This window comes from Somniosus microcephalus, chromosome 12 (assembly GCF_052327205.1).
Source record: "Somniosus microcephalus isolate GS21.2 chromosome 12, FLI_Smic_1.0, whole genome shotgun sequence".
Taxonomy (NCBI): Eukaryota; Metazoa; Chordata; class Chondrichthyes; order Squaliformes; family Somniosidae; genus Somniosus; species Somniosus microcephalus.
In genome coordinates, this window is record NC_140998.1 from 195,719,148 (window position 1) to 195,742,044 (window position 22,897).

Consider the following 22,897-nt stretch of genomic DNA (forward strand, 5'->3'; position numbering starts at 1 on the left):
CCAATTATAATTTCTCCTGTCTCAGCTCCTAAGGGATCAATGCTTATTTTGCTACTCTCTTCCGTTCTACATACTTGTAGATACTCTTACAATCTGTTCTTGTATTTCTTGCTACTTTACTCTCCTATTCTATTTTGTCCCTTTTTATCAATGTTTTGGTCATTCTTTGATGGTCTCTAAAGCTTATTACTGTTCTTTGCAACATTATAAGCCTCTTTTAATCCAATACTATCCTTAACTTCTTCAGTTAGCCAAGGATGGATCAGTTTTCAACAGGAGTTTTTAATTCTCAATGGAATGTATATTCACTGAGAATAATGGAATATGTTTTTAAATGTTTGCCACTGTTTATCTACCATCAGATCTTCTAATCTAATTTCCCAATCTACCATAGCCAACACACCACTCATACCTATGTAATTGGCTTTATTTAAGTTTAAGACACTGGTTCAGACATAAGTATTTCACTCTCAAGCCCAATGTGATATTCTATCATATTATGATCACTCTTTCCCAGAGGATCCTTTACTATGAGATAACTGAAGTCTCCCATCCCTGGTATGATTCTGGTAAATCTCCTTTGCAACTTCTCTAAGGCTTTGACATTCCTTCTAAAGTGTAGTGCAAAGATTTGGACAAAATACTCTAGCTGAGGCCTAAACAGTGATTTATAAAGGTTTACCATAATTTCCTTGCGTTGGTACTCCATGCCGCTATTGATAAAGCCTAGGGTCCAAAATGATTTATTAATAGACTTAACCATGTGCCCTGCCACCTTCAAAGATTTGAGTATGTGAATCCCAAGGTTTCTGTTGCCTCTCCTCGGTTTTCCTTCCAAAATGCATCACTTCACACTGTTCTGCATTAAATTTCATCTGCCATGTGCCTTCGCATTTCATTACTCTATCGACACCTTCCTGAAAACTTCTACTATCCTTTTCACTGTTTACTACGTTTCCAAGCTTTATGTCATCTGCAAACATTGAAATTATGCCCCCAATTGTCAAAGTCCAGATCATAAATATATATGAGAAAGAGCAGGGGTCCTAATACTGACCCCTGGGGGATACCACTGTATACTTCCCTCCAGTCTCATAAACAACCATTCAGCACTACTCTTTGCTTTCTGTCTCATGGCCAATTTTGAATCAACGCTAACATTCCCCCTTTGACCCCATGGGCTTCAATTTTGCTAACAAGTCTATTTCGTCGCAATTTATCAAACACCTTTGAGACTGTAACAGAAAACAAATGATACTTTGGCTACAGTTCCCCATTTTGGTCAGAATCCCTACATTTTGGTTCTTGTTTTGACACCGACATTGTGGTCCATTTGATACCGAGTTCCTTGGCATATTCATCACCATACCAGACCAGCAGCTCGCACCGAGGAGGAACAGGCTTGCAGGTCCTGTAATAAATTTTGCCACAGTGCTGAAAGGCTACAAGGTTCTGCTCCTCCTCCTTTCTGGCACAGTTAACAAACCTGGAACATAACATACAAATATTTAAGTGTCCAAAAATAAGTTAAAATTGTAAAATGAATACAGAATGTTTAGCGAGTTAGAATGAGAGAACATGCCCCCAGCCATGGACAAATTTCAATTTCAAACATACTGTCAGGAGAGGACACTCAGTGGGGACCAATCACTTCAGTGCAGATACGAAAGAAGATAATGGCCCCAATATTTCTAAGTAGGGAGTGTCTGACGGGGGGTGGGGGAGGTGCAGCGATCCAGAAATACAGGTTTCCCGGAGTTCCTGCTGAATTTAATGCCTAGAGCTGATTTTAAAATTTGGCTCGTTTTTCCAGCCACAGCCATCTAGAATGAAAGGCTGACTGGCTGTTGGGTGGGATATTGTACTGGATGGATCATATAAAATGGGACAAATGATCTTCTTCATCCATTACTATCTTGTGATCCTCACAATACGGTATCAGTCTTCCCTCACCTCATCCAATTTGATGTAGATTCATCCTTCGCATCAATGTATTCAAAATCCTTGTTGGATTTGCTGATCTGCAGAAAGGTATTTTGATAATGGATTAATAAAATTTTTTAAAAGCAACTTTATCTTTATATTAGACTGTCATAAGGCTTAACACGTATTGCAAGATTCTATTACATCGCCTCCCATGTCTTTGAGTAAAAATTGACCTTCCTCTTACCTGTGTCCTGTGATTATACCTTTTTATCCCAGTGCCCAGTTCAACACGATGGCTGGGACTGAAATGATGCAGCATCGGAGCTCGAAAAATAGTATAATGGTGCTGAACAGTTTCAGGAAGCTTTGTAAAGTCAGGAAAGGTCCCTGAATTACTGCATTGTCAGAGCGCCCAGGATTTGGCAACTGCTGTTCAATGCATTCTGAAACTAGGAATGATGAGAGTTGGTTGAGGTGATGCCTGACTCACCTTTGTTCATAAATACAATGACAGCAGGCTCTGGGAATCTCCTGGAACTGCTTTAATAGGATAATACCTGAATTAGAGCAGCAGCACTAAATTAATCAGAAGATGAACAAAGTACAAGGGACTGGAATGTAGGCTCATTCTTAGTTGACCTTGGCTCAGTACAAAGCCATTGGATTAAAATGATAACAGCTACAAGGCCATCCAATACCAACAGGCTCTATTCCTCAAAAACAGGAGTGGGGAATCAAGCTAAGAATGCAATAGACAGAGGCCTAGAAATTGGATAAGGCCCAAAAACAGGTGCGGACAGCACGATGTGCCCACGCCCGTTCAAAGTAGTGCAGGCAGCACATAAAATTCATGCTGCCTGCTCATTATAATGATTGTAGCGCTGAAATGTGCTGCTGATTGTCTTAGTGCTGATTCGGGGGGCCAATATTGGGTGGAGTCTAGTGGCCAATAAAGTTTGTTCAAGGCTCTAATACAGGGGAAGTGCTTTTTTGCACAAACACCTCATTGTCATTGTGGAGAAAACCATGGCCCAATAGCCAAGAAAAAGGGCAAGGAGATTTTCTGATGTGGCACTGGAGGCCTTGATCCTGGAGGTTCTATGACATCCTCAGGTCCTCTACCAACAGGGGGCAGGAGGCCCACGGACACAAGAAGGCTGTGGGTGGAGACTGCTGAAGCCGTCAGTATGATGAGTGTTGTCCGCAGAACCTGGATCCAGTGGTGCAAAATGTTTAGTGACCTCACATGACTGGTCAAGGTGAGTAAATGCATCTTCAAATACCATATCCCACTATCTGTGCCATGAATCGCGCACACTGTTCAATGCACCACACCCCCATCAGTCACCTACCAACAATCTCTAGCCAGCACCACTCATACCTCACACACTTACCACTGCTGCAAGACTTACAGCCACATCTCACACCTTGCACAAATTGCCAGCTATTCAACCATGGCAGGCACATCACCCAAACATATTGTACCACACTCACTGACACTTCCCTTTCTCTTGCAGGCCAAGTTGGCGCACAACCTCCGGGAGCACCAGCAGATGGGTGAAGGGTCATCGGGTGGCAGTACTGTCAACAAGGGCAAACGGCGATGACGAAGTCCAGCACTGCCTTCAGTGTCCAGTGCAGCCTTCAGTCGCCTCAGGAAGAGAGTGTTTGAAGACCAGGACCTCAAACCCGGCACCAAGCTCATGGTCTACAGAGCAGCAGTGATACCTGCCCTCCTGTATGCCTCAGAGACGTGGACCATGTACAGCAGGCACCTCAAAGCACTGGAGAGGTACCACCAATGCTGCCTCCGCAAGATCCTGCAAATCCATTGGCAGGATAGGCGCAGCAACGTCAGTGCTCTCGCTCAGGCCAACATTCCCAGCATCGAAGCTTTGACCACGCTCGATTAGCTCCGATGGACAGGTCACATCGTCCACATGCCCGATACGAGACTCCCAAAACAAGCGCTCTACTCGGAGCTCTGACACGGCAAGAGAGCCCCAGGTGGGCAGAGGAAACGCTTCAAGGACACCCTCAAAGCCTCCTTGAAAAAGTGCAACGTCCCCACCAACACCTGGGAATCCCTGGCCCAAGACCGCACAAAATGGGGGAGAAGCATCCGGGAAGGCGCTGAACACATACAATTTCTTCGCCGGGAGCAAGCGGCAGCCAAGCGCTAGCAACGCAAGGAGTGCACGTCAACCCAAGCACCCCAGCCACCCTCCCCTGCAAGCACCGTCTGCCCCACCTGTGACAGAGACTGTAGGTCCTGCAGTGGACTCATCAGTCACCTGAGAAACCATGTTTAATGTAGAAGCAAGTCATCCTCCGTTCCCAGGGACTGCCTAAGAAGTAAGAAAAAGGGTAAGTCAGATTTGAGAACCACATGGACTTGAAGGAAGTAGTGCTCGCAATAATTGTTGGGGCAGTGACAGAGTCTGTGGTGACCGGGGAAGCGAAAAACATTGCTGATGATGACGGTATGCTTATACCTAATCCTTCTTCTCACAGCCCACTATCCCTCATCCCACAATCTCTTTTCACTTGCACGCTGCTGATGGTGTATGCATGGATATCTGGCTTTCCCTCCTACCTCAACACAACCCAACCCTTGTGCATTTCTCCTTGCAGATACCCAAGCACTGTCAGCAGCCCAGCCTGTCCCTGAAGTTCTGAAGGAGGAGAGTGATGGAGGAGAAGAAGACACAGCGACACTGGAACTGACACTCACAGACACCAGCTTAGCAAATGGCACTGCCCGTACTTTAGAGGGTAGTATAGAGGCAGGATCTGCACGTGATGAATCACCAGGCATGAGTGGGCTGCAGCCAAGCCAGGGGGAAAGTGTAGCTTGGGTGCCAGCTCCCCGCAGGATGAGATTATGCACGAGTTCTGCTGCACAGGACTCAGATGTTGTTCTCGATGGGGCAGCCTTCAGAAGGAGGGTGATGGGCCTGCACACAGAAATGCTTGGTATAATGGCAAGCCTGCCAGAGAGCCTCTGGTCAGTGTCAAGCAGCATGGAGGAGTCCGGCTCCAATGTTATGGGTTTTTGCGTTGGGCTTGGAGCCCATGATTTCCAGGGTGGAAATAATGGGCAACTCCATTAGAGAACTTGTGGACCCAACCATGATGCTGGGTGTGATGGACAAACTCGCATTTCCATTGCAACACAACAGAAGCGACCCAACGTCTCACTGCTGCAGTGGAAGCGCAGACTGCTCTCCTGCAGTCTCAACTTGTTGCCCCGCAAGCTCAGACTGATACCATTGTGGCTGGGTTTACGAGTGTGGGAAAAGTGCTTGCAGATTGTCACAGCAGTCCAGCAATCTGTGCTCCAACAGGTGGCTAATAGTGCTGAGACCCCATCCCGAGGGAGTGGCAGTGGCCCCGTGGAGCAAGAACCTGCTGTCCTCTCTCAAGAAGACAGCATTCGTACTGCCACCCTGCCAATGCACTTGCACCAGCCAGCCCAGACTTCTGCCGCCCATACTACAGCCGGGCTTTCTAGGGCCAGAGCTGCTCGAGGTCATCCTGCAGGCCCATCTGTAGTCTCCCCACTGAAAGTCAGCAGCTTTCCACCAGCCATGCTGCAGCCACTGGGGGAGCACTTCGTAGGAGCATTAGAGTAGGAAAAGGCACAGCAAAGGCAGACACTAAGGGAATGCACAAGGGTGATTAGCTGACTTTGTTCTTTTGATTTGATTTTGATAAATTTATAAATTATGTTCGAGATGTGTTTTGTGGTGGCTCTCATGTCAGCTTTGTGCCCAGGAGGACGCTGTGATGTTCTGTGACAGAGGGATGGTAAGATGGGGAAGTGGTGAGCAACGGGGATCTGGGGTTTCACTCACTGCAACCAGAGTCTGATGAGGTGCTCATGGACAGCCCATCTGGATTGGGGATGTGCTGCCTGCCTGCTCACTTCCTCCTCCTCCTCTCTTATTTATCAGGATAGCATCTTTGTTATCAAGATAGGCTAAAAGAGTTGGGACTGTACACTTTAGGGAAGCGTAGACTTAAGGGGGATTTGATTGAGGTTCAGAAGATAATGAAGGGTTGAAGGGAATGATTGTGTTCCAGCTGATAGTTTGTTTCAATTAAATATGTTAGGAAGGACTAGGGGTCACAAATTTAAGTTGTATAAGGCTAGATCGAGGTTAGCTGTCAGGAGGTGGTTCTTTTCCCATAGAATAGTGGACCTCGGGAACAGGCTGCCGTCTCGTGTGGTGGACACGGACTCGCTGAATTCTTTCAAGTGAGAGCTGGACTTGTTTCTGGCTGGGGCAGAGATCACCTCTTACAGAAGGTAGGGACTGCAGGGAATTCAGGACCAGAGTGATCTCCTGGACTAGTTTCGATCGCTTAGTTAGGTCGGAAAGGAATTTCCCAGATTTTTCTTTCCCAAATTGGCCTTGGTGTTTTATGGTTTTGGGTGGGATGGAATGTATATATTGTGATACACAAGGTATCACAATTGTTTTGGGACAGGCTTGATGGACCCGTGGTGGCATGGGCTGTGCCCTCATGTGGCCAAGTTGTGGAACATGCAGCAGACCACCACGAAATGGGAAACCTGCTCCGGCCTGTACTGGAGGGTTCCTCCTGAGCGGTCAAGACAGTGGAACTGTTGCTTGAGAACCTCAATGGTCTGCTCGATGAGACTCCTCATGGCAGTCGTTATATCAGTGCTGGCCACAAGTGGTGAGGTTGTGGAGGGAACTCATCAGCCAGGGGCAGAGTGGATAGCTCTTGTTTCCAAGCAGCCACCCTTGGGTTTGACGTGGTGGTTCAAAGACTGCTGGCACACCGGACTGGTGCAGGTTGAAGGCATCATGACTGCTGCCAGGATACCGGGCATTCACCATCATGATGCACCGGGCGTCGTCGCACAAGAAGTGCACATTAAGTGAGTGGTAGCCTGTGCAGTTACGGAACATCTCAGGATTGGTATGCGGTGCCTGCAAAGCCACATGTGTGCAGTCGATGGCACACTGCACCATGAGGAAGCCCTCTAGCCTGGCAAAGCCACATGCGTGCTCCTCCTACTTCTCTCTGTTCGGAGAGAAGACAATGAAGTCCCTTCTCCTGGAATAGGGAGCCTCTGTGACCTCCTGGTTGCAGCGATGGGCAGCAAACTGGGATAAAAACAGAAAGTCCTGGAAATTCTTCTTCTTCTTAGGCAGTCCCTAGGAATCGAGGATGATTTGCTTCCACATTAAACATGAATTCTCAGGTGACCAATGAGTCCAATGCGGGACCTACAGTCTCTGTCACAGGTGGGGCAGACGGTGGTTGAAGGGGTGGGTGGGTGGGGTGCTTGGGTTGACGTGCGCTCCTTGCACTTGGCTCCGCTTGCTCCAGGTATTCGGCACCTTCCCGGATGCTTCTCCTCCATTTTGTGCGGTCTTGGGCCAGGAATTCCCATGTGTTGGTGCGGATGTTGCACTTTTTCAAGGAGGCTTTGAGGGTGTCCTTGAAGTGTTTCCTCTGCCCACCTGGGGCTCTCTGGCCGTGTTGGAGCTCCGAGTAGAGCACTTGTTTTGGGAGTCTCATATCTCAGCAGGTCAAGCAGCATCTGTAGAGAAACAGAGTTAACGTTTCAGGTCAATGACCCAGCAAACTGGGAGATGTTAGCTATATCTCCCGGTCCAAACTGGTGAAAAAATTCAGGGCCACGGTGACTTCAGGGCCACTGGGAGAGCCACTCTGCTCTGAGGCTGCATGTTTGGCTGCAGGAGGTGGCAGAGTTCTGTGACTGCCTCCTTGGTGAATCGGAGTCTCCTAATACACTGCCCCTGGCTTAAGCACAGGTAGAAGTGCTCTTGGAAGACCCTGGGTGGGCAAGACCTCCTGTCCCTCCTCGTCCTCCCTCTGCGAGCATCTTGTCTTCGTCTTTGCTGCCTCCACTCCATCTCCGTCATACTCGAGCGTGAGGGGAACTGCAAGTAGAGACCCCATGACTGGGAGCAAGTGGTGTGAGCAGAAGCCTTTAAACGAGTAGCAAGGATTTCTGTCACCTCAGCAACATTAAATAACTGTAGAAAGCTCCAAACATTCGCACAAACTGTGACAGAGTCAGGACAGATCAAAAAGCAAGTCAGCTGTATGTTGTTGATGATCCCTTTAAATAGCGGTGCTGGGAGGTCCTTCCTGCTGCTGAACGTATGGTCAGCTGGTCGCGATTGGGAGAGGGCATCAAATGGAGCGGCAATGTCGAAAATGGCAGATATTGTGTCAAACCAACATTCCACACTCATTGACGTCACGATCTGCCTCATCTAAATATCTGGAGTGCGCGCAGGCATCGGCAGCAGTACCGACCTCCCAAAATGGCGGCCATCGCAGGACCCGCCAAAAGCGAGACGGCTGTAGGAGTCTACGTACTCCTAGCAAAAAATACTGAACTCGGAGAGGTTCAACAGAAAAGGTTTAATTGTTGAGGCTGCATGCTGAACACAAAATGGAGTCAGAGACTACACAAAGTACGACTGCCTTTCATCAGTGCACAGCTTCGACTGCTCCTCCCCCGCTCTGGGCTTAACTATGTTGCAGATCGAGTTTCTTAAAGGTGTGATCCTTCTTAAAGGCATGACGCCTGATTTATAGTCCACGGACCGGAAAGCGGATTGTGTCCTTTCTGTGATCGGTACGCCACACAGCTCCCCCCAGAATCCGCTAGTAGGGAGTGTATGAACCAGCGTGGTGGCTTGATGGCACGGCCGGAACGGCTCTTGGCGGTTGGTGTCGGGAGCGGAGCGGTTGGACACGTCGGGCTCTTAGGCGGTCTGCCCCGCGGTGGGGGTTGGCCCACTTGAACGGGTTCATCGGGCTCTAGGTGCGCCAGCTTGAGCAAGTCGACCGACACCTTGTCAGATCTGCCGCCCACTTCGAGGAGGAAGAACTTGTTCCCCGTCTGGAGTACCTTGTAGGGTCCGTCGTATGGGGGCCGTAGAGGTCCTCGGTGGGCGTCATGGCGCACGAAAACAAATTTGGCCATGTGCAGGCTAGGTGGTACGCGGGTTGCTGGTTCGCCGTGCCGGCCGGTGGGTACCGGAGCGAACTGTTGTGCTCGGTTGGCGAAAGCGTGGCGTTGCTGGTCAGCCGACCAGGGGGTCGTGGCGGTGGGCAGGAACTCTCCGGGTACGCGCAGTGGCTGGCCGTACACGAGTTCCGCCGCCGAGGCTTGCAGGTCTTCCTTGACCGCGGAGCGTAGGCCGAGTAGCACCCACGGGAGGCGGTCGATCCAAGGCTCGTCCTCGAGGCTGGCACGGAGGGATGCCTTCATGGACCTGTGGAATCGCTCGCACAGTCCGTTGGCTTGGGGGTGGTAAGCCGTGGTGCGGTGAACGGCCACCCCGAGGTTTCGGGCGATGGCGGCCCACAGATCAGAGGTGAACTGCGGGCCTCTAGCCAATGTCATGTCGGAGGGGACGCCGAACCGAGCGACCCAGGTCCCGATGAACGCCCTCGCGATGTCGGCGGTGGTGGTGGACGTCAGTGGAATGGCCTCGGGCCAGCGGGTGGTACGGTCCACGATTGTCAGCAGGTGCGTGTGACCTTGTGATGGCGGCAGGGGGCTGACGAAGTCGATGTGGACGTGGTCGAACCTTCTTTCTGGCACGGTGAACTCCTCGAGTGGGGCTTTGACGTGTTGGTGGATTTTGGCACGCTGGCAAGCTGTGCAGGATCTGGACCAGACGCGCACATCTTTGCGCAGGCCGCGCCAGACAAATCGGTTGGCCACCAGTCTAATGGATGCGCGGGTGCCGGGGTGTGAGAGGCCGTGGACGATGTCGAACACCCGTTTTTGCCAGGATGCCGGGACTACGGGGCGGGGTTGCGCCAAGGAGGTTTCGCATTTGACTGTGACGGTGGACGGGCTGCAGGCGACGTCGGTCAGTCGCAGCCCTGGGAGGGTTGTGGGCGTGGAGAGCAGATCGGGGTCGGTGCGTTGCTCCGCTGCCAGTTGAGCATAGTCCACTGCCAGGTGGGCGCCGTGGACGGCGGGGCGGGATAGGCAGTCGGCCACCACGTTGTCTTAACCGGAGACGTGCCGGATGTCCGTGGTGAATTCGGACACCACGGCGAGCTGGCGTTGTTGCCTGGCTGACCACGGGTCCGCAGATTTCGCCATCGTGAATGTCAGGGGTTTGTGGTCGACAAACGCAGTGAAGGGGCGGCCCTCCAGAAGAAATCTAAAATGGCGGACTGCCAGGTACAGTGCGAGGAGCTCGCGGTCAAAGGCGCTGTATTTGGCCTCCAGGGGGCGCAGTTGGCGGCTGAAAAAGGCCAGCGGTTGCCAGGCCCCGTCGACCCACTGTTTGTACACGGCGCCGACCATGTGGTCGGAGGCGTCCGTGGTGAGGGCCACCCTGGCGTTGGGCTGTGGGTGAGCGAGCATGGTGGCGTCGGCGAGCGCCTTTTTGGTTGAGTCGAAAGCGGTCAACATGTCCGCCGACCACTCGATCGCCATTCTGTCTTTCTTACCCCGGAGGGCTTCGTATAGGGGCCGCATGAGGGAGGCCGCTCCGGGAATGAAGCGGTTGTAAAAGTTGATCATCCCCAAGAACTCCTGGAGGCCTTTGATGGTGGTAGGCCGGGGGAACTGCTGAACAGCTTGCACCTTGGCGGGCAGGGGAATGGCTCCGTCCTGCGTGATGTGGTGGCTGAGGAATTCGATCCTGCTGAGGCCGAATTGGCACTTGGCTGGGCTGATGATGAGCCCATGCTCACTGAGCCGCTGGAACAGGGTGCGGAGGTGCTCGATGTGTTCCTGCTTGGAGGAACTAGCTACCAGGATGTCATCCAGGTAGACAAAGAGGAACTTCAGTTCCCGGAGGACCGAGTCCATGAGCCGCTGGAAGGCCTGGGCCGCGTTTTTGAGGCCGAAGGGCATTCGGAGGAACTCGAATAGCCCAAAAGGGGTGATTATGGCCGTCTTGGGAACATCTGTGGGGTGGACTGGCACCTGATGGTAACCGCGCACCAGGTCGACTTTGGAGAAGACTGAGTGGCTGGCCAGTCTAGCCGAGAAGTCTTGAATGTGCGGTATGGGGTACCGATCCGGCGTGGTGGCGTCGTTTAGGTGCCGGTAGTCCCCGCAGGGGTGCCATCCCCCGTCGGGTTTGGTGACAGTGTGGAGTGGGGAGGCCCAGGGGCTGTTGGAGCAGCGGATGATGCCGAGCTGTTCCATTGTGGCGAACTCGGCCCGCGCGATCTCCAGCTTGGCCGGGTCCAGCCTGCGGGCGTGGGCATACACCGGTGGGCCTGTGGTGGGGATGAAGTGTTCTACCCCGTGCTTAGCAACTTTCGCGGAGAAGGTTGGGTTGGTGAGGGCTGGGAACTCAGCCAGGAGTGCTGAGTAGTCGTCCGTTGAGCGGGCGCGGCACTGCCATGCCATTTCGGCGGGTTGGGGGGGGCCATTGCGCCCGGGATAGGTGACATGGTGTTCATGTCCACGAGGCGGCGCCAAGGCATGTCGACCAACAGGCCGTGGGCGCACAGGAAATCCGCACCGAGGAGAGCACCTTGGCGGTGATAAACTCCCAGTGGTAGCGGCGGCCTGCGAGGTCGATGGTGACGGTGCCGTATGTCCGGATGTCGGTGCCGTTGGCGGCAGCCAGCGCAGGGCTGCGGCCGCTTCGCTGGATCTCGAGGGCGGACGCGGGGATGATGCTGCGCTGCGCGCCCGTGTTGCATAGGAAACGGCATCCGGAGGCGCTGTCTGTAATGTACAGCAGCGCCCCACAGCCATCGTGTAGGCCGGTGTGGGGGCGGTTCGAAACGTGCAGGGATGGCTGCAGCGGCGTGCCCGTGCGCCGAACCGGGTATGGAAGTAGCAGTAGCCCTGGGTCGGAGGGCTTGGGGGATGTGGGGGCCTGGGGGGCCTCGTGGCCGAGCTGTGTGGCCGCGCGATAGAGGGTGGAGCGCGCGCCGACGCTGCGGAGGCCAGGTGTGACGGCGTGGTTGGAGCTGGCGGACAGCAGCTTATCGGCTTCGTCGGCCAGGGCCTCGAGGTCCGTGAGGCTGGACGCCATGATCGCCGGGCGGATGCTGGGAGGTAGTTGGCGGATAAAGAGCGTGCGGAAGAGGGAGCCGGGCGGTTTCTCGTCGGTCAGAGCAAGCATGTGTGAGAGCAAGTCTGACGGCGTGGAGTCACCGAGGCCCGAGAGGTCGAGGAGGTGGCAGTTGCGCAAGAATTGGGAGGCTGTGAATTTTTTAATGAGCGCGGCCTTGAGATGTGCGCACTTGCCTTCCTCCGGAGGATTTTGTAGTGTTGTCCAGACTTTCGTGATTGTGGAGCTGTCCAGGGAGGTGAGGAGGTAGTCGTACATCGTTGCGTCGGCGGTGATGCCGCGGAGTCGGAATTGCGATTCGGCTTGAAGGAACCAGGCAGTGGCTAGGTTCTCCCAGAACTCCGGCAGCTTAACAGAAACTGCGTTTGTGTGAGCCATGGTTACGCTTAGGAGTCATCCTGAGCATCGGGTTCACCAATGTAGGAGTCTACTTACTCCTAGCAAAAAATACTGAACTCGGAGAGGTTCAACAGAAAACGTTTAATTGTTGAGGCTGCATGCTGAACACAAAATGGAGTCAGAGACTACACAAAGTACGACTGCCTTTCATCAGTGCACAGCTTCGAATGCTCCTCCCCCGCTCTGGGCTTAACTATGTTGCAGATCGAGTTTCTTAAAGGTGTGATCCTTCTTAAAGGCATGACGCCTGATTTATAGTCCACAGACCGGAAAGCGGATTGTATCCTTTCTGTGATCGGTGCGGCACACGGCCACCATTTTTAAGCAAAACCGGCCTGAACGGCGAGCGCTAAAACTTTGAAATTCGCGGCCACGGAATTCAATAATTGCCTCAACAGGCGGGCGGGGGGGGGAGGAATTCTAGTGAGGGATTTTGTTTCCGAGTGTGAGAATGCTGCCTCAGCTGGAGGCGGGGCAGGTGGCAGAGTTTTTATAAATAGTTGGGAGTCTGACTTTGCCTCAGTGGTGTGAGAGGATTTTTGTCTGTGTGGAGAGTGGATTTTTCTCTCAGCACTGACACTATCAGCTGTGGGGAAGGCACTGTGAACTTTGATACACCTTTGGTCTCAGTGGGGTGAATTGCAATTGTTTCCTCTGTGGTGGTGTTTGGTGGGTTCCAGTCAGATAGAAGCATGTTTGCTTTCTTGCTTCCTGATGGTGGTGAGTCATGTTCGGGTAGTTCCGTGGCTGCTCCCAGCCCTACAATAAACACACCCAGTAATCCATTCTTCATTTGTGAACATTTCCATGTGTTGACAGGCTAAGTGAACACAAGAGGCCTCACAGCAAAGACTAATTCTGTCTTCACTCGCTGTCTACTTACCAGTAGGACTCTGAGTAGCAACTAGGAATGGGAACCTTGGATAATTTATAAAAAATAAATTCAAATAAGTCCTGAATTTTTTACAAATAAAATAAGGAACTTGATAACGACAGCAGTCACTTACCGCCCATGAATACCCACTGACAGCCTCTGCTTCTTCATTTGATACTATTCCTTCATAGGGTCCAAAGTGAACGCCTTTGGGAATAACCTGCCCTTCATTCCATACACCAAGACCAGCTTTTCGAACTTTTGAAGTCGCTGTGCTGAGACCCTCCGGAAGGATTAAACGTGCTCTGTCTGGCTGACTGAATTCCACCACCATGTCCTTTATGAACACTGGAGGACCATGCACAGGGCATTCTTCAATAAAAAATGTCTCGCAATCTTCACAAACTAACACATAAAATACAAATTAAAGATGGATCAGGATTTCAATTCATTATTCAGTGTTCATGAAGGTGAAGGGGGATAGTACTGAGAAAGGATAGATTACCTATCGTAGATTTGATCTTCCTCATTGTTTGATTGCAATTCAGTCTGCACACACAAGTATGATATTTCTGTGAACTATCAGCTGGGAAAAACACTTGGGGCATCTTCCCTCTATGAAAATGACACCCAGTGCCAGTCAGATCTTCCCCCACTCTGTTGTATACAAGGGCTTGTTCTGGGCGACATGTTCGGTTCTTAACTCTAAGAAGGCAGTACTGACCACAATTAACAACAGCAATGCAAAAACTGTCAACAGTATCTCCAGGCTGTGCCACACCAGATAAGATTAGGAGTGGGCAGGAAGAGAATTTTGCACAAGGAGGCTGAATTACTTCCTGTAGGTTATAGCTTTCTCATTCTTTGAATGAATTTCAACCTGCATATCCAGTAACAAAAGTCCCCCTAAACCATCAGGCAAATCACGCTAGGGGAAAGTGCCACTTCTCAAATTTGCCCTTTCAGTTATGCCATCATCTTAGCCCCACACCTCTTTTCAAACCATGTTGACACCCAACTTAATTCTGGCTGCATCATCAATTCTTTGGAGATGGTCACTGCGCCATTCATAAGTTTGAATGTTAGTTGTCGCTTGTCAGCCCAAGCCTGGATGTTGTCCAGGTCCTGCTGTAGGCTGGTATAGGATGCTTCAATATCTTAGACAAGGGGCTGCTATTCCCTGTAATCAGGGCCATTAGTTTATGGTTATTGAAATTCATATATTTCATGAGAGAATTCCAGAATTATTATCAATATTTTGGGGATCATATTTGTGATTGTTATTCCTTCATGAAAAAGGAAAATCGGTGCCTGTTTGTGGGCAAACAGAGGCCTGCACTCCTGTCCCACCACTCTGACATGCTGCATTGCTCCACCAATCCCCTGGCCTACCAAGGCCCCTGTGTCATCACACCAAAACACCCAATAATTATTCCTGCCCTGAGGAAATGGATAGGTTGCTTTGCACATACACAGGTAATCATCGTCACAAAGTTCCCTTTCTTCAGTGTAAACTTTTCTCTCTCTGTTTCTCAAACAGTATCTTCTGCTTTCAGCCTCTTTGGTGGTTTCCTCATTTGCTGACCCCAAGATCTTTCCAGTACAGACAACTGTGGAATAAATCCAGAAAATCAGGATCAAAAATTGAACCAATTAGTTTTAATATTCTTGCATGTAAAGCTTGTTTGTTGTTGAACAGGAGATGCTGAAGATATGTGGCTCTGTGGGTAGCACCCTCACCTCTGAGTCACAATGGTGTGGAGATGCCGGAGTTGGACTGGGGTGGACAAATGTAAGAAGTCACACAACACCAGGTTATAGTCCAACAGCTTTATTTGAAATCACAAGCTTTCGGAGCACTGCTCCTTCTTCACCTGAAGAAGGAGCAGTGCTCCGAAAGCTTGTGATTTCAAATAAAGCTGTTGGACTATAACCTGGTGTCGTGTGACTTCTTACTGAGTCACAAGGTTGTGGGTTCAAGGCCCACTCCAGGGACTTAAGCACAAAAATCAAGGCGGACACTCCAGTGCAGTGCTGAGGCAGTGCTGCACTGTCGGAGGTGCCGTCTTTCAGATGAGACGTTAATCCGAGGCCTCGTCTGCTCTCTCAGGTGGACATAAAAGATCCCATGGCACTATTTCGAAGAAGAGCAGGGGAGACATCCCCGGTGTCCCTGCCCAATATTTATCCCTCAATCAACATAAAAAACCAGATTATCAGGTCATTATCACATTGCTATTTGTGGGAGCTTGCTGTACGCAAATTGGCTGCCGCGTTTCCTACATTCCAACAGTGACTACACTTCAAAAAATACTTCATTGGCTGTAAAGCACTTTGAGACATCCGGTGGTTGTGAAAGATGCTATATAAATGCAAGTCTTTCTTTATTTACATAAATCAGCAAGATATTGCATTAATCTGATTTGAATGACTACTGGTGTGGTGGCATTATCAACATAGAGCATCTCTTGCTCATTAAAATACCCTCAATTATTCAAAATAGAAATACTTTACTGAAATCCTTTATTCCAGGACAAATACCTTTATTGGATTCACTACAAGCTTCACTTTCACAAACCAAGGTGCTTGTTTCTATTCTGATCTTTTGAACTGAAACAGTCTCTTCCTTAGCTGAAGCAGTTTCCTCAGTGAAGCCTCGGAAAACTTCATCTTCAGCCACTTCGAAATGGGACACAATCTGTGGCGGGGTTTTTTGGTTCTGAAATGCAGAATGTGAGAGTGAAAATGTACCTCACAGCACCTGAAGTAGACAATAGCTGCCTCAGGACTCCCTGCATTACAAGTCAAAGCAGTTGTCTGTTGTTCCTCTCCATTAGTTATTGTAGGATATTTAATAAACAGAGCTTCCCAATTACCCAACTGGGGAAATGCAGTTGCTCCCCAGTGTAGTGCTAAGCCACACACATCAGATTCCCTTCTTTGATACTGCACTGTACTGATCTCAGCAAATATGGTAAACCTATTACATAAACCTCAGCACCCTTTTGCAAGGGAGGGAATAAAATTAGCCAGGATTCAAAATTGAATTTGTCTGGGCGTGTCGTACCACACATGGAGAAAAGTATTTTAGATTCAAACCACTTTGCACACAGAACATTCTTCTTGAAGTAAAAGCTAATTGCTCGTTCATGAAGCATCATAGCTACAGAAGGTTAGTCAGAGACAAGAGCCCGCGAGAGGAAATCAATGGAGGATCTAGAAGCAGATACAATTTCATTTAAAGTATCTGCCATGCTTGTCACCAAAATTAAGGCCGGATGTTTCTTCAGCCCTGTGTCACTGGACATTGTGTTTCTCATATCTAGTTCCCAACATGAGAATTGCAATTCTTGATTACAACAACAGGAAGAGAAACCTTGAGATGTTAGTACAGCAGCAGTGACCAAGGAGTTTTGTCTTCATGAACCAGCTAGATCCATATTATGGAGCATCATGGGCAACATATCAAATTCATACCATTAATTTGCAGATATTTCAAGCTGCTGATTTTCACAGATTTTGGGATGCTGGTGGAGGATTTCTCCACCAACAGCGCTAAGAGACCTTTCCAACTCTCCGGGCCATGAATTTCAAGGACAGGTAACCAAGAATGAAGTAGAAATAGAAATAGGACCAAGTTGCCAGGGACTATGGACTGTAAATTGGGCACTCATGCAGCAGAATGAAAAAGAAAAATTGTTTGGTAGAAATCTGAGATAAAGACAGAAAATGCTGGAAGTGTGTAGCAGCTCAATTTGTGTCTGAAGGAGAAAGACTGGTTAATGTTTGGGTGGGAACTTGTATCGATATATCCTTCAGATGCTGACAGGCCTGCCGTGATTATCTAGCAGATTATTTTCATCTTGAACTATTAGTCTGTAAGAATTTCTGTTCACTTTGAATTACCTTTCTGGTATTCTCGTTCTTAGTCTTCTTGGTATCTTCATTCTTAAGGAGAGGCTTAAAGAATCTCAACTATTAAAAAAAGAAAGACATCAGTGTGATTGAGATAATCTCAGCTCTCAGTTTATTTATGTTAACAGCATGAAGATTCTAAAAATATCTTGTTTATTCAGGCCCAAAAAAGAATCAACATATTATGCAGATAAAAAGTAAAGAAAACTTACACAAGTATAAGGGAAAATGTGATCAGACAATTTACTTATATTTCCAGCTCTCCAAAACTTCAAAGTAACTGCCTGCTGACAAAAAAATATGTAGTAGTTGCTGGACAAACTGGTTATATTCAGGGTGTTAAAAAAGCACATTTAATGCTTTAACAAAGAAAACACATCCAATTTACTTGGTGGGTTTTTCACAAGAAGTTTAGGCGTCCACTCCTCATCCGAGTCACTAGAAACATACACACGGGGTTGGTGCCCACTGCTAGGTCTTGACATGAACGCTGGATCTGGAACATTCAATCCTGTGAAAATTAAAATATTCCAATCATCTACAGTTGATAATTGCCTGTATTTAATTTGACTTAACTTACTAACGTAAGGCATCTGTTGAGTCGAACCATTTTAGAATAATATCAGGTAAGAGCAGCACAGAGTCTTTCCTTTCATCAATGGCATCTGGATTTAAATCCAGCCCAGACTGATCAGAGGAAAAGGAGCTTTTATGTTATGTTGGGGAGCTGGGAGCACAGCACTCAGGCCCATGCCCTCTAAGAGTCCTGTTCTCCCAGATTTTTATGCCACTGATCCCTATTGGACCCATTGGAGAGTCCAAAGGAAGATTTACATTTGTGGCAGCTGATGGTCACTCTCAGTACCGAGGGAAAGGAAGGTCCTTGATGGCATCTGAGATGTAGAGCTTTCCTCCCTTATTCCAATGTTTACTGCTTTTATCCTTCATTTAATTTTAATGACAATCATTTAGTAGTTTTGTACAAAAAGTGGGGGAAAAGCCGCACAGGTACAACAGGAGGTGTTCTGATAGTCAGGTGAGATCAAGATCGGCTGCGCTGTCCCCATATCACAAGCCTACATACAGTCAGACAGGATTTTTTCAAGGCAAGTAAATTAATATTCAGTGAACCACAGGTTGGGGGTGCTGCATTTCCTGATATGTGTTCCTGATGTGTGCCAACAGTTGTGAGATGGGAAATTCCAGCCAAAATATCTAACCACATATGAGGAGAACATCCACTTGGGTGTAATATTGGAAGAATTGTATGGCAGTACGAATCAGAGTGTTCAGGGGAGGAAAAGAGAAATGTTGAAAGCAAGAAAATAATTGATATTGTACAAACCTACTGCAAGCATGGTTTCATAGTTCTGCTGCACTTTCTTATAACGGATGTCGACCCATTCACTTAGCTCTGCCCAATCGTCTTTGGAAAGATAAACGACAATGTCTTTCAGCTTCTCTAGAATCTGGAGACATAAAATGAATGTAATTTCTGATACAGCTAGGCATTTTATCTGTAATCTTCACAAACTACAATTGTAAGATTAGCTACCCTGTCAGATCTGCCAATCTTTAAAAGAATATCCTCCACACCACTTGAATGGGCCGGCACAGCCAACCTTTATTGGGAGCCATCAATATCGTGGCAGCATGATGTTGAAATGTCTTGAAGGAAAGTTGTCTCAAGACCTTCTACAATCAGTGTTGGTGCTACCATGCTCCAGAGGATGTCTGGGAAGGCAAAACAAAATGGTTAAAAATGCTCCCACACACCATCCCTTTTCTAATTTATTCTTCCTCACCTTCTTTATGCTCACATGTAACATTCCAGAGCCAATTGTAGACAAAAACCTTACAGCAGGTTTTTCGGCACTGCTGTTTTTGAGCCAGTTGTTCAAGGACACCCATAGTGAATGCCTCCGATTCCTCCCCCTCAGTGTGACATTATCCACAGTCACCTGAACGTCACAGTTGAGATCAGTCTGGTAACTTCAAGGTACACAGCAAAAGACCTTTCAGCAAGTTTCACCATGTTGTTAACTATGGTAGATCTACTCTTTTAACCTCATTTTTCCCATAATTCTCCATTCCATTAATATTCATACAACCCAAGTATCTATCCCCTTTTAAATACCTGAATAAATTCTGCATCAATGGCCTCCTGTTGTAGTGCACTCCACATTCCCACAATATTTCCTATTAATAATTTTCTCCTGGATTAACTTTTCAAAAGTTTAGTTTTAATTTTAAATAGATGAACCTTTATTACAGATTTGCCGATTGGAAAAATAACGCTTGGAAATCAGCTATCTTGTCATTTCCCTTTTTTATTTTTACTCAGGATGTGGTCAGTGCTAACAAGACCATCTTTAATGTCCATCCCCAGCTGCTTTGAGAAGATGGTGGTGGACCTTCTTTTTAAACACCTCGATCAGATCACTCATCATGTTTTGGGAGGTTTGCTCAGTCTCTGATCAGACCCAAGGTACTAAATGGAATAGAAAAGGCAAATCCACAGCAGTACTTTCAGTTAAATTGTAACTACAAGACTAGGATAAACCTGGTAAGAGAGAAGTTCAGAACGACGGTCACAGCAGGAATTATCAGTACCTGAAATGGTCACCTGGGCAGAGTAGTAGAGGCAAAAAACAAAAATGAATTAATTTAAGCAGTTAGATATTGTGATAAAGAAATCTTAAGTTTCTACTGGAAGGATAAGTTCGATGGGCCAAATGGTCTCACTGCTCAATATTAATGTTAGTGATCCAATCTAAACACTGGGGAACTCAGCCACTCCCTACTGACAGTATTAATGTGATTGGTATCTTTTGGGACTGAGCAGCTGAATCTTCCCCATCTCAAGTTGTAAACAATACATTTCTCCAGCATTTTCTTTCTGGTTTCCATTTGAAATCTCCCCTCATCTCACCTCCGATTTGCTCTTCTCAGACATGGCCTTGCCCTCTGCAGTATCTTCCCTGTCACTCTGAGTTTTGCCCATCCCTTCCTGAGGTTGGCCACCTTATTTACTCAACTTTTCCCTCGGGTTTTTGTGCCCTTCTCGATCCCTCAGTCTTTTCAATGGTTTTGCCCCCGGGACGATTATTTCTTCCTTTTTTCTGTCACCTCACGGGGCTAAAATGAAGTCGAATCTGAGTGAAAGACTTTCCTGTCATCAGCAGTGTTTAGTTTATGTGGCACTAATATCTGAAGCGGTCTTTTCTTCTGACTTTCCCTCAGACTAACACGACCTGAGTCTCTTTCTGACTAAAACTAACCCTGCCAGCTCCTGGGTTTTCCTCAGGAAATTTTTGTTCCTTTTCTCGTCAGAAATAATTTGTGATCCGATTTTTTTTTAGCTACAATCCCTCAGCATTTGCCCTAAAGTGTGCAATGAGTGAGAATGTGCTTTCCCCGCCCGCCCTGTGAAAGGCCCGCCCAGCCGCACAGCTCCTCCCCCTCCTGCAGCCTCCCGCTTTCTGTCCGTTGCCCGGCGACGCTGCCTCTATATATAGCCCCGCCTCCCCCTGGGGGCGGGGCCGACAGAAAGGCGACACGTGAGCGGCGCTGCGGCCAATCAGAGCGCTGCGGCTGAGGGTTGAGCAGGGTGCGAGCGCCGGCATGAGGAGACAGCCCGCCTCCCACGCCCAGGGAGGCCGAGCGCGCCCTTTGAACCAAGATGGCGGCGCGGGGACAAGTCCCACATTCCTTCACCAAGATGGCGGCGGGTTGCCGGGGTAACCCGGGCCTGTTGCCGGGGAGAAATCCTTCAGCAAGGTGGTGGACAGTTGCCTCGCTCACCCGGGCGGGTGGCCGGGCCTGGCGCTGTGACGCAAACACGAGGCCCCGCGGGGTCTTATTCCCGCCCTTTGTCTTTGGGCCTTGGTTCAAAGGGCGCGCGCTCGGCCTCCCTGGGCGTGTGAGGCGGGCTGTCTCCTCACGCCAGCTCTCGCGCCCTGCTCAACCCTCAGCCGCAGCGCTCTGATTGGCCGCAGCGCCGCCCACGTGTCGCCCTTCTGTCGGCTATAAATAGAGGCGGCCTCGCCGGGCAACGGGCAGAAAGCGGGAGGCTGCAGGAGGGGCAGGAGATGTGAGGCTGGGCGGGCCTTTCACAGGGCGGGCAGGCGGGGAAAGCACATTCTCACTCAGTTCACACTTTTAGACCAAATGCTGAGGGATTGCAGCTAAAAAAAAAATCGGATCACAAATTATTTCTCAAGAAAATGAACAAAAATATCCTGAGGAAAACCCAGGAGCTGGCAGGGTTACTTTTAGTCAGAAAGAGACTCAGGTCGTGTTAGTCTGAGGGAAAGTCAGAAGAAAAGACCGCTTCAGATATTTGTGCCACATAAACTAAACACTGCTGCTGACAGGAAAGTCTTTCACTCACATTGAGCTTCATTTTAGCCCCGTGAGGTGACAGAAAAAAGGAAGAAATAATCGTCCCGGGGGCAAAACCATTGAAAAGACTGAGGGATCGAGAAGGGCACAAAAATCCGAGGGAAAAGTTGAGTAAATAAGGTGGCCAACCTCAGGAAGGGATGGGCAAAACTCAGAGTGACAGGGAAGATAGTGAAGAGGGTGAGTGTAGGGGGGTGGCGGTGTCGCCTGGCGTGTGCGTGCGCCCAGTCAGTTATGCCTCTGACTGTTCTGTGAGCGGTTCGAATCGTTCCCACGCCCCTGGGCTCTAGACACCAGACTTAGGTACAAGGCGGCGGTACAGAGAAGACTCGGGTAGACAGGTGGTTGGATGCAGACAAAACCAAGATTTTATTGAAGAGGAAAACTTGATACAATCTTATGGAAAAATTACTAGTGTACACTTCTACAGGCAAAAAAAATTACAAGAGAATCATAATAATACTTATACAGGGAATGGGGAACACACGGCACATCGAGGGAAAACAACTATCTTAACATTCCCCTTATCCTTATCCCACCCCTGCACCTAACTAGGTTAAGCTGTGAGGGGTCAGAATTCATGCTCACCAATCAAAAGGGTTTGTTAAACTCAAAACCGGTTGGGTTCGGGGTTCGCTCTTGGCGCGCTCTGGAGCCTGCCGTCGTCACGTGGTCTCCGGGCACTGCAAGGGCATTGTCCAGGTTCGATTACCCCAAAGTTAAAGTCTCTGTTTGGGTAATTTACCTTGCAGGGATGGTCCTTCGTCGACAGCCGACAGCTGGAGTTTGCATGAAGATAGTCGCAGGTTGGCTGAGGCTGAAGGCCCGATGATTTGAAGCCTACCCTCAGTTGGTCTTCCTTGGTTGGTCTTCCCTCCTCCCCTCGTCGCGTCCCGCCTCGCCTGGCCTGAATTTGTCCGTGTCCGCTCGATGTAACGCCGGAGCCGATGGAATGGCAACAGGCACGGGCAAAGGCCAGGGGGTAAGCGCGGGACGGGGAAAGAGCGGCAGCCATTAGGGCAGGCAGAGGGAGAAGAGCACCAGCACACACAGAGAGCGAGCGCGAGCGCGAGATTGCTACCTGGGGCCTTCAATTATACCTTCGTCAAAAACCCTTATCTGCGCGCCAAATCAGGTTAGTTCTTTGTTTTAATTTTGGCGAGCTAGTTTAAAATAATGGTAGCAATTCATACTAACCGGTTTTTAGGTGGCCGGTAATCGCATCTACCGGCCCGATAATTGACTTGTATTGTCCTGAAAGTTCCTTGATGGGCCTATCCAGCCTCGATGGCTGTGT

General features: G+C 49.0%; 1 protein-coding gene across 1 annotated transcript; it reads right to left on the reverse strand.

Annotated features, from left to right (window-relative positions):
- Positions 1–1,263: 1,263 nt before the first annotated feature.
- Positions 1,264–20,200, reverse strand: LOC147109858 (histone-lysine N-methyltransferase PRDM9-like). The gene is made up of 8 exons (XM_086002402.1): positions 20,129–20,200; positions 18,546–18,665; positions 17,188–17,256; positions 15,823–16,000; positions 14,754–14,891; positions 13,432–13,686; positions 2,417–2,483; positions 1,264–1,486 (listed from the first exon to the last, which is right to left on the reverse strand). Exons 1-8 carry the CDS (start codon positions 20,198–20,200, stop codon positions 1,264–1,266), a joined length of 1,122 nt encoding a protein of 373 aa, XP_085858528.1.
- Between the last annotated feature and the right edge of the window lie 2,697 nt (positions 20,201–22,897).

What these genes read in the sequence shown, in the direction of transcription:
- LOC147109858 (XM_086002402.1), bottom strand. Translation starts at nt 20,200, where the DNA reads ATGGGCAAAACTCAGAGTGACAGGGAAGATACTGCAGAGGGCAAGGCC. An exon ending in ACTATGAAACCATGCTTGCA is followed by an intron (nt 17,257 to 18,545) that starts GTAGGTTTGTAC and finishes TTTTTTTAATAG; the next exon opens with TTGAGATTCTTTAAGCCTCT. An exon ending in TTGTGACGATGATTACCTGT is followed by an intron (nt 13,687 to 14,753) that starts GTATGTGCAAAG and finishes TTTATGTGTTAG; the next exon opens with TTTGTGAAGATTGCGAGACA.